Below are 11,037 nucleotides of genomic sequence, written 5' to 3' on the forward strand. Positions count from 1 at the left end.
TATTGTCTAAAATTCCAAATTGCTCCAAGGTAATATGCTTTGTGAATGTAGATTTTATCATGCTTGCAATGATTTTAGATATCATTTTATAAATTGTATTACCTAGAGAAACAGGACGATAGTTGGTAAAAGTGGAGGGCTTCACCACCTTAGAGATGAGTTCTACAAAAATATCATTAACTGATCCTGAAATCGAACATGGTCGTTGTGATTCCTCAACCATGTTTGAAAGTTCCTAAATCATAATGTCCTGAAAATGAAGAAAGAGCCTCATTGCATCCATTTGATCCTGGACTCTTCTCCTTGGCCAAGGCTTTCAAAACCTCCAAAATCTCTTCCTTAGTAATCGACCTCCCCAAATAGCCATTTTCCTCCACATTCACCATATTAGGAAAGAGCTTAATAATATCCATTTGTTTTTCGAAATTCTCACCTTCTCTTACTTTGTAAAAGTTGTTGAAAAAGTTAACCGCTTCCCTTTAAATATCCTTTTGAGAAACAATGATATTACCCTCTCTGTCTGCGATGAACCAAATAGAATTTTGTTTCCTTCTGAATGATGCATGACTATGAAAGAAACAAGTACTTTTATCACCTTCCACCACCCAAATTTCCCTTCTCTTTAAACTCCTATTCTTGTGACTTCATAATCTGATTCTTTGTTTCCTCAAGATCTAATAACTTATGTTTTGTGATGACAAAGAAATTTTCTAGGGCCATCGAATCAGGAAAGTCCTTAATCAATTTGTCTATCAAAATAAAATCCTTAACCATTGCCTTTTTCTTTTTCCTTACCCATAGCTTGATAACTTGCTTCAACATTTTAAGTTTGTAATAGACAAATTCCATACATGAAAACTCTCGAACTAGGATAGATTTTAGTTAGGTGGCCCGAACCGAACCTTCAAACTCTTTCTCCTTTAACCGAATATGGTTGATATTGAATGGATAAAATTGGTTCATGTTTTCCCTGGACCATTTCAGAAAAATTAGATTGTGATATGATATATAGGAATTTTGAATCCGAGAAACCAAATTCCCCAATCTACCTACCAAATCAGATTGAACAAAAATATGGTCTATCCTTTTAGAGATTCCCTCGATCCCCAAACAATCATTCCTCCATGTTTGACCTTTTGTAACAAGCTTGTTGTCTAGTAGTGACTTTTGAGCAAATAAATCCTTCAAATAACCCCCTAACTTATCCTACTTGATTTTGAGTCTCCATATCTCATTTACTTCCATAGTTAAATTGAGATCACCCGCCAAAATTAAATAACTCAATTCATTAAATCACTAGCATCGATTCAGTCCAAAAACCTCTTTCTGTCAGAGAAAGTCACATATATGTTGAGGATATGAAGGTGTTTACTTGACCTCTCTGAAATGATGATAAAATAATCCCTGCAACATAATTATAAGCTCTGAGATTAATGATTTTAGGATCCCAAATGGTGGTCATTTTTCTCAAGAGGCCTGAGGCACTGGTCATGCACACATTCCAAAGTTGACAAATCTTTAAAAAGAATTCCCAAGCCTTTTCCCTATTGACTAAAGTCTCTAGTAAAAGAACCATTGTTGGATTTTTCAATTGAATGATACTACAGAGGGATATTCTTTTCTGGGCAGATCCCAGACCCATCATATTGAATGACATAATAATCATTATGGTAGAACTTCCATGGGTACATTCGCTCTAAGAACATGAGAGCCAAGAAGTTAAACATCTAGATTCCCATCCATATGCTAGGAAGGATCACATTGAGGAGCATGCAAATCTTCCATGGACTCCCGAAATGACGAAAAAAGATCTGAAGGGACTGTAAAACAATTTGTGACTTTTTTTATATTTAGTTCCTTATTTCTTCCTATTTGTAATGTTTTTTATGGAATTTGGACTAAAAAACACTTCCTTTCCGGGAAAAAAAGATTTCTTGATTATAAGAGGCTATAAACCAACTGACTCGATCCTAGCCAAATTGTCCAACTCTACATCCTTAGATATCAGAGAAGAAGCGATTCTCGTGGATACCCCAATTTTAATGGGGGAAGAAAAATATGCCCCATTCAGTATTAGGTCCCCTCCCTCCCTATCCCTATCCAAAATAATAGGAGAAGGCATGCAACTTACAGTAGCCGATAAAGTCGATCCCTTGTGGCTATCAATCACTGAAGAAAAGGGTAAAGGGGGACCCTTATATCCCTCCTTGATGATAGGATTAATACACTTATTACAGAGGATGTTCTGTACACCTATGTGATCCTTATTAAAAAAAAAAAAAAAAATAGGATATATGTCATCATAAAAATGGGGAAGAATAAATGAGCATGTACCTAGAGTCGATGGATCGATGTTGTCCAAATTACTATTCTTTTCCTACCTTGTACCTTATTTGTAGAGCTTACCTGGAACTCCATGACACATACCTCATTGACGACTAGAAACGAACCTCCCAAGGAATTCCACCAAAAGATGTCACGTCACATGACAACACATGCATCTAAATGGGATCCCCAAATAATTGATGCATTGACGAAAAGAGAAAGGCCCCCAAAAAAGGTTTATCTCTGCCGGCGGTCCACCTAAAAATTCCATTTAAGCCAGAACCTAGACTATGCTTTTGTCGAGCCTCCCCAAACTCCCATCCTCGATGAAGAAAAAGTTACCAATTTTGTTGGATATTTCCATAATTATTTGTTTAGACCATAGCTCTAGTAGTAAGTCTGGAAATTTAACCCACAATATTTTCCACTTCAACAATTCTTTAAGGGGATTAAAGTCTACATGCCAACACTGAAGAGAAATAAATCCACTGCCTGTAAGAGGAGACCAACTTTTTCCCACCCAACCCTTCATTTATTACCAAGACATCTTTGAAAATTCCCACCTACATGTAAGTGCCCTCTACTTTATACCTTCCACCTTATCCCAGAAAATATCCAAACAAGGCTCTTGACTTTTTTTGAGGACTTATTAACCTTCATCCTTCTTGTGTTGTTTTTAAAACTTGTATTCAAACAACCTCTAAGATCCAACAAGATACCAACAATATCTAATCTAACTAGGTTGATCGTCCCCACACCTCTATCAAATGATGCATCATCTGTAATGATTCTATGAAAATAATTTGCGCCTTCCTATGTTAAAATTGTGGCCTCTATCAACTACTCCAGCCCATGGGAATAATCTCTCAGAAAATCCCTATCTAACACCATTGTCAAAGTAACCTCCAACAAAACGCAAAGCCAACTTCAATGTAAAATGAAGACCACCACAAACAGGTCGTAAAACCAATACCGTAATGTTGATAAACCACCTATAGTGACGAAATTAGAAACATAATTGTTTTTGGATCCATACAACATGCCCTTTTAACAGCCTACCCCAAAAGTTAGGGGAGAGCCCAAAATCTGTTGATATAGAGAACTTAATTTTGCCACAATCCCAGAAAACATAGTTGGAAAGATTTCCTACAATGTAATGAAAATAGACCCACCTCAATTCATGTGTCCTTAATGCACAACGTAGCCATAGAAAAGAAGGAAACACATTAAAATAATGCATGGATATTTCCACTCTACCACATATGGAGAAAAATAACCCATCTGTCTCCCTAAAAAAATACTAAAAAAAACACTCCCAGCAGCTCCATCATTCCAAGAATTTATGGAGTTCCCATAGTCCATAAAACTAGCATTTCTTTGAGACCTATAGTAAATACCATATAGGATCACCCACTTACTTGGTAGCTCAATACCTTTCTAAGAAACTTTTCCCCTTCTCTTGCAACACCTCCTCTTACATAAAAGACTCTACATCCTTTGTCGATTGGATAAAAAAACTAGAAATAAACAATGACGATCTCATGGTTAGTTTTGACATTGTATCACTCTACACTATGATTCCTGTTCATGAAGCTATTGATTTCATGAGGTCTATTATTGACATTGAAACATTAGAATTACTGAAACTTTGTCTCAAATAATCATATTTCAATTTTAAAGGAAAAATTTATGAACAAACGCATGGTGTAGCTATGGGCTCGCCATTATCTTCAATAGTTTCCAACATCTTCATGGAACACTTTGAACATAGAGCGTTTAAATCTTTTCCATACACCCCAAATGAATAGAAAATATATGTTGATGACATATTCACAAAGTGGAGTCATGGAAAATATAAACTATGAGACTTTCTATCTCACATCAACAACCTCTCAAATCATATTAAATTCATTATTGAAGTTGAGAAAGAAAACCAGTTACCTTTCATTGATGTCCTATTCACAAATAAAAATGGAAAACTTGGGTACCAAGTCTTTAAAAATAAAACTAACACAGATAAATATCTACACGCTAACTCTCATCACCATCCCAAACAAAAAAATAGGTATCATAAAAACCCTAGCTACAAGAGCATCTAGAATTTCAGATCATGAACATCTTAAACATGAACTTAACCATCATTCCAAGGTTTTGAAGAAAATGGTTACAATAAAAAAATCATTAACAAAACTATCCATCAAACCTTAAACATGAAACATTAAAAAAAAGTTAGTGACATACCTAAAATCACCCTTGCTTACATAAAAGGTACCGCAAATAGAATTGCTAAAATCCTGAAAAAGAACAGAATATCAACATAACATTCACCTCCCCAAACATCATACAAAAATGACTGACTCCTTCAAATTAACACTAAGGAGTAAACATAGTTTCTTTCTCTTGTGGGAAAGAATACATAGGTGAAACATGAAGATCTTTCAACATAAGAATGAAAGAACATACTACTAACATACAAAGAAATGGGGCATCAAAATTTGCACTTGTAGAACATGCTTGCTCATCCTCACATTACATTTGTATGGAAAAAGCTAGTCTCATAAAAAAGGAACACTGTTACTTAAAAAGAAAAATAAAAGAAGCTATAGGAATTGAAAAAATAGTAAGTACAATGAATAGTGATGATGGTTTAAAGCCGAGTAATACTTGGAAACCTTTATTAAAGAAAAATATTTTGGAGTACATAATGAGCCGGCATGAATCTATTTCTCTAAATTCTAATATAAATAGTAATAGCTCTCCACATACCACATCTAAACATCTCAACCTGAATTGCAATCCCCTGAAGAAGTACTCACTTTGAAAGTTTGAAACGTTGAGTTTAGAGAACTCTTTACATGTTATTCCAAAAATACAATTAATACTAAAAAATCAACAGGCGATTTGCAAATTTAGGCATCGTAAATAAGCCAAATGGAAGGTATAACTTCCATTCTGGGTCTTTTAGGCCGTTTTGGTCTCGTGGACGTCATTAAATTTTTTCAATTCATTTCAATTCATTATGTTAACCACATCATTAAAAGTTGTTAAATCAACATCTGAAATATCTCACCAACCTCTTAATAATGAATCATTTGAATGGGAAAAAAACTTTGAGATAGAACATTCTTAATAATGAATCATTTGAATGGGAAAAAAACTTTGAGATAGAACTCTCCAAACACAACATCTAAGTAGATTGATTTATGCCAACTTTGAGATAGAACACTCTTAATAATGAATCATTTGAATGGGAAAAAACCTTTGAGAGAGAACGCTCCAAACACAACAGCTAAGTAGATTGATTTATGCCAACTTTGAGATAGAACACTCTTAATAATGAATCATTTGAATGGGAAAAAAACTTTGAGATAGAACGCTCCAAACACAACAACTAAGTAGATTGATTTATGCAGAGCACAAACACTCAAGGATTCAAACCTTACTTAATATCACCAAACAAAATGCCAGAAAAATCCTCGAATATCCATACCTCGAGATGCTACGGAAAGTAACTAAAACAACAAAGTCCATGATACTTTGAAAAACAATCAGTGGAGAGGAGATGGAAACCCCACTCCATCTCTTTTGAATTACATAACCACGACTCAAGACTATCTCCAAAAGTGATCTTCTACTTCTAAAAAATAGTCACAAGAAAACAACGTTGCCCCAATATACCTACATCCTCCCAGGATCACACTGAAATGATGGAAAAACATATCTATTTTAGTTATAATATTTTTTTGGCTTTTTTTATATGTAGAATTGTTGATTTTTTAGTAAGTTTTTAAAGAGTTTATGTTTTCTCAAATTTTAAATGGTTTCATCTCATATTTATATAAAAAAAATTTGTTTAGTTGAAAATCATTTTATTGTATTAATCAATGATATGTTTGTAATGTCTATCTATTCATTTTAAAAAATGATAGAAAATATATATATGATGTAGAAGTGTTAGAATATTAGTTAAAAATTATAATTAAATATACTTTTAAAAGTAATAATAGAATATAATTTTTTTACATAGTGGGAAAAATTATCATAACTCAGTTGTCAAACTAGTAATGAGGACAGTTATCACTCGATGCAATCAGGAAATGCAAGTTAACTCATTATTTACCATGCCACCTAGAATTATCTTGTTTGTGGTATGTCCTGCAAAATGCCTTAGATCTTGGGCCATTAATCTATTTCCTTATTAAAAAAAAAAAAAAAACAAAACAAAACAAACTCTTTACCAAATAAAAATAATTTTAAACATTTTATAAAATAAAATAATTATTATTGTTATTTTTTTTTTCTAATTCAAAAAAACATAATATAATTTAAATTTTTAACATATCATAACTACAAATATTAATAAATTAATAACTTATTAAAATGAAATATAACTTTATCCTCTTATTTTCTTTTTGAAATAACAAACATAATATAATTTAAATTCTTAACCTATAATAACTATATTTTATTAATAATATAATAACTTATTAAAATGAAATGTAACCTTGCCCTTACAATTTGATCAATCAACCTTTAATACTCAAGAGGTACAACCATTAATTATCCGTCTCCATTTTTAGGCCGATAGGCCTTCCTTTGAGTGAGCCTTTCGTCGTCCTTTTGTTTCTAAGGTTAACACCTGGCGTCCACATTCAGCGGGCAAATTGTTCATATGTGTCGTGCAATTTCTGTTTATTCTCAGCAATTTCCGAGAACTTCTTGCTTTCTTCCTCCATATCCATCCGTTTTCTGCTCTTCATTTTCTCTGTTGTTTGACATCTGCACAAATTTTCCTCTTTTCGCTTGACATTTGTTTCCCACATGTATCATTATTCCAGGTTTGTCATCAGCTTGGATTAGTTATGGCCGTAACCACCTTACCCCTAACCGCATTCTTGCCTCATTTGCCTTCTGCGTGCCCGGAGGAGCTCTGCTCACGACCGACGACATTGATGATTTGTGGCAGCAATCGCCTGTAAGTACTTGAATCATTCTAACATTAACCTGTTGCTCTGTTTTAGTTTTTTGTTGCTACTCTGTTTTAGTTTTTTGCTACTTGAAAGAGAAAAACTCGTTTATAGTGTTTCAAATTCGAGTTCTCTGTAGATTTTGCAAGTAATAGGATCGATTTATTCCATAATGCAGGATGGATAAGCTCTGGTAAGTCTACGAATCTTCTCAGGAATGTATAGGTTGGGAGGGTATTATCAGATTTACTAAATTCCGAGCTATTTCTAGCCACTTCACACCATGAAGACCCGAAAGCATGAAGTAGCTGGGCTTCCTGGAGAAAGCGGAAGGATACAGATGGAGCCTAAGAGTATTTTTGCTCGGGTCGAATTGGAGACAGGGAACCCATACCATTGCGAGATGCCTACAACCATTGCACAGAGATATCACGAATTCATGGCAGATTCTTGCTGCAGCCAGCTATGCGACGGTCCAAACCCTCATATGGCACGAAATGTCTACGGGTTCATCTTCCTCCCGACAAATTTGTTAGCCTGGATGGTTCGGGATTATGGTAACAATGCATTAGCAGAGCTCGAGCGTAAGTATCAAAAGTTCTGTTGTTGTTTCTTTCGCTTCAATTATGAATTTCGAATGAAATTTAGCTTTTGCAAATAAAGGATTGGGTGTGTACCTTGATTGCACATTAGTTTAATGCTTTAATTCCGTCCATTACTAGCTTTTCGGACTGTTAAACTCGAAACTAGAAATTTCAAATCCTCTAAATATACCTGTTTGGTGTTACTGTAAACCTAAATCGGGTTTTACATTTTTTTGGTTGGCCCCAACTCAATGTTAGAAAGAAGGATTTTATGAAGCTGCCACCATTATTATGTGAGACTCTGGTAGGCCTGAACCCCTTAAGGGACAGTTTTTATCACTACAGCTAGCTACCTCAAACCCTTCTCCATAAGATTTGAACCTGAGACCAGATGGGACTAAACTCCAAATAAACCAACTGATGTACAACTCATGGGTTTAAATTGGGTTTTCTAACTTGAATTCAAATTTCTCCCTGTGACCAAAATTGGGATCACAAACCTAGACCAAAATTGAGGATCACAAAGATACGAATGACCATGTAAGCAGCGATGGCGCAGTGTGCATGATTATGGTATGCTAAAAAATATGACTGATTTCAAAATCTTGAAAGTTTAAAATAGAAACATTATTTCATGCACTACCAATTCTCAACGAAATAAGAGACTTAGTTCAAACCTTGAGACTCACTTTACAGCCCTCTACCACTATGGAAAACAACAAATTGTAGACCCTATAGGCTGCTAATAAGATGGAACACCTGCTGACCTAAGGATATTGATGACCCTTCACTGCACTTCGGGACATTTCACATGATTTTAAAACTTTTAACTTTACTTAAATTCTCATAAAATCGTGAATTTTTCAAATAGCTCTTTAACTTATCTGCATCCATTTAGATTATTATTCTTTTGATATACATGTAATTACATTTGGCTTTGGAAAATGAACCTAATTTACATTGTATGCCATTTTCTTCGTTATATATATATGAATTTGAGATCTTCGTTTTTACAGATTTGAAAGGCTGTCAAGGAGGTCATGACTGCTTAGGTACAGAAGGTGTGCTTCGAGTAAGCCTGGGCTGCTTTGTATCCAATTTTAAAATTTATATGCCTTACAAGTTGTTTGGCTTTTAAACACGTTGGATATCGGATTCTAATTTCTTGTCATGAGCTTTTTAAGTTTGAAGTGGCATCATGTCTTTCACAGAAGGTAAATCCGGATCAGTATCAAGGTCTGAATTTTCATGTAGAACTAACCACCCATTGGTTACAAACCAGATTATTTCTGGGGGCTTTAACATGCAAGTGGCCTTGGCAATTTTCAAATGCATAACCATGGCAACATAACTTACATAAAATCATATCCGCGTATCGATGCCATTTGACTATAAGTGGCACATGCATCTCGGGCACTTCGTGCGATGTCAAGCACGTTATTTTCCCCAACAGTATTGGACCATAGCGATAGGCCTCTGGAGTCTGAACTGTTTACCTTAACATCACCTCAGATATTTTATTTCGCTATGTTTCTTACAACAGTTGGAACTACGAAGTTGCATGAATGTCGTGACTCATGGCATTCAGGATGGTGGCCCTTGAAGAGCCTTATGTGGATTGCTCTGATGGTGATCCCCTTTTTTATTCCATCTGCTTTTATTCAATTCTATGGTGAGTTTACTTAAAATGATTCTCAGCAATCTATTTCAATACCAAATCTGGTTCAAATTACCAATTTTTACTCTGTTTCTGCTTAAATTAGACAGGTTTCATGACTTTGTGGCAAATTGCAATTAGACATCAAAATTGTCCAAACATGGACTTCATAAAATGACATATCATAAACTAACGTCTTTGTAACTATTGATGCAGGTGAAGTTGCTAGATTTGGTGCCGGGTATGCTTCTCTTCTTTCACGTTTTTTGGATACAATGTGCCTTTTAAGTACACAAACAATCTGCTTGGATAAATTAACTTCTGGAGAATCAATTTTACATTTGCTGATTTGTAGAAAACAGTTGATGACAAATCCAGGGGTGGGGGTTGGTGATATTTTCACGCAATGTTTCACTAGTTCAGTGATATCTAACAGATCCCCCGTACAGCAATCACCTACATCATCAAAATGTCTTTTGCAATTTTAACCTAAATACTACGACTAGATAACCTTTGTCTTCCAAAAGAGAATATGTAGATGCTATGCTATTTGTCCATGGTAGATTCAGGATTACATTGGTTACATTTGGGTGATATAGTTTGATCAATCACTAAATGGATATTATGGTTTCTATCTTATAGGCTAAAATTAATTGCTTGTTAAGGAATACTAACCAGGGCCAAAATTTGTCTCTTTTTTTGGTAGGATATTTCTCATCATACAACTTTTCAGTGTGATCAATTTCATCACCTGGGGGAATGATTATTGGGTATTGGAGAAAAATGTTGAACGATGGTACAACTCTTTCCCCTCATGTTCACGTTTTTTTCTTTTAACTTCAAGGAAGATGGATATGTTAAAAAATTGAAGTTTGAATCCAAAATTTGTTTGGGAGATTTTTTTACCCTCAGTTTCATCCAGCTGAAGCCATCCCTAGATTGGACAAAAAATTCCTTTTACAGAGTGAAAAGAAAAGGAAAATTACTGGATGACGAACTGGTATTAATTATGTTAATGGGTAAAATAACCTATAAGGAAATTCAAAAACATAGAAATAGTCGAGATGCAGATAAGGCATATGGCTATGAATACCTAAATTGAGATTCATATGGCCATTTATCATTTAGTTCCAATATGTAGATTTGGTTTAGAGTTTGCTTTCTTGGATCTTGTCAAAAATCAGGAGATAACAGAATCAAGAACATTTAAGTAGGATTAGAAAAATAAAGCCCTGTCTATCTATAGATATACACACATATTTTCCTCATGACCATATCGACGAATACGAGAAGCATCCTTAGAAAGTGAAGAAAATTTGAGTAATGCAGAAGATGGGCGTTTACTTTGTTACTTGAAATCCCAACTTAAAAATACAGAACTTGCCTTATCTGTTCCACAGCTCGACACAACTCTATATATTGAATTGACATGCCAATGTACTAAATCTGAATTTTATAACTCATGGAAACATCGATTATAATGCATCCAAAAACATATTCAAAT

General features: G+C 34.5%; 1 protein-coding gene across 1 annotated transcript; it reads left to right on the forward strand.

The window, feature by feature from the left end:
- Positions 1 to 7,476: 7,476 nt before the first annotated feature.
- LOC149240491 (uncharacterized) lies at positions 7,477 to 10,324 on the forward strand. The gene is made up of 4 exons (XM_089367312.1): positions 7,477 to 7,876; positions 8,893 to 8,966; positions 9,389 to 9,548; positions 9,750 to 10,324. The coding sequence occupies exons 1-4, from the start codon at positions 7,576 to 7,578 to the stop codon at positions 10,019 to 10,021; spliced, it is 807 nt and encodes a 268-aa protein (XP_089223438.1). The 5' UTR covers positions 7,477 to 7,575; the 3' UTR covers positions 10,022 to 10,324.
- The last annotated feature ends 713 nt before the right edge of the window (positions 10,325 to 11,037 follow it).

Source organism: Pinus tabuliformis, chromosome 8, assembly GCF_031772625.1.
Source record: "Pinus tabuliformis cultivar Carrire ecotype Pingquan chromosome 8, CPIR1, whole genome shotgun sequence".
In the NCBI taxonomy this organism is placed as follows: domain Eukaryota; kingdom Viridiplantae; phylum Streptophyta; class Pinopsida; order Pinales; family Pinaceae; genus Pinus; species Pinus tabuliformis.

Bases quoted from the DNA above. Each gene is read 5' to 3' on its own strand.
- LOC149240491 (XM_089367312.1), top strand. From the start codon at position 7,576: ATGAAGACCCGAAAGCATGAAGTAGCTGGGCTTCCTGGAGAAAGCGGA. The intron at 8,967-9,388 runs GTATCCAATTTT...ACATCACCTCAG, and splicing joins GAGTAAGCCTGGGCTGCTTT to ATATTTTATTTCGCTATGTT. The intron at 9,549-9,749 runs GTGAGTTTACTT...CTATTGATGCAG, and splicing joins TGCTTTTATTCAATTCTATG to GTGAAGTTGCTAGATTTGGT.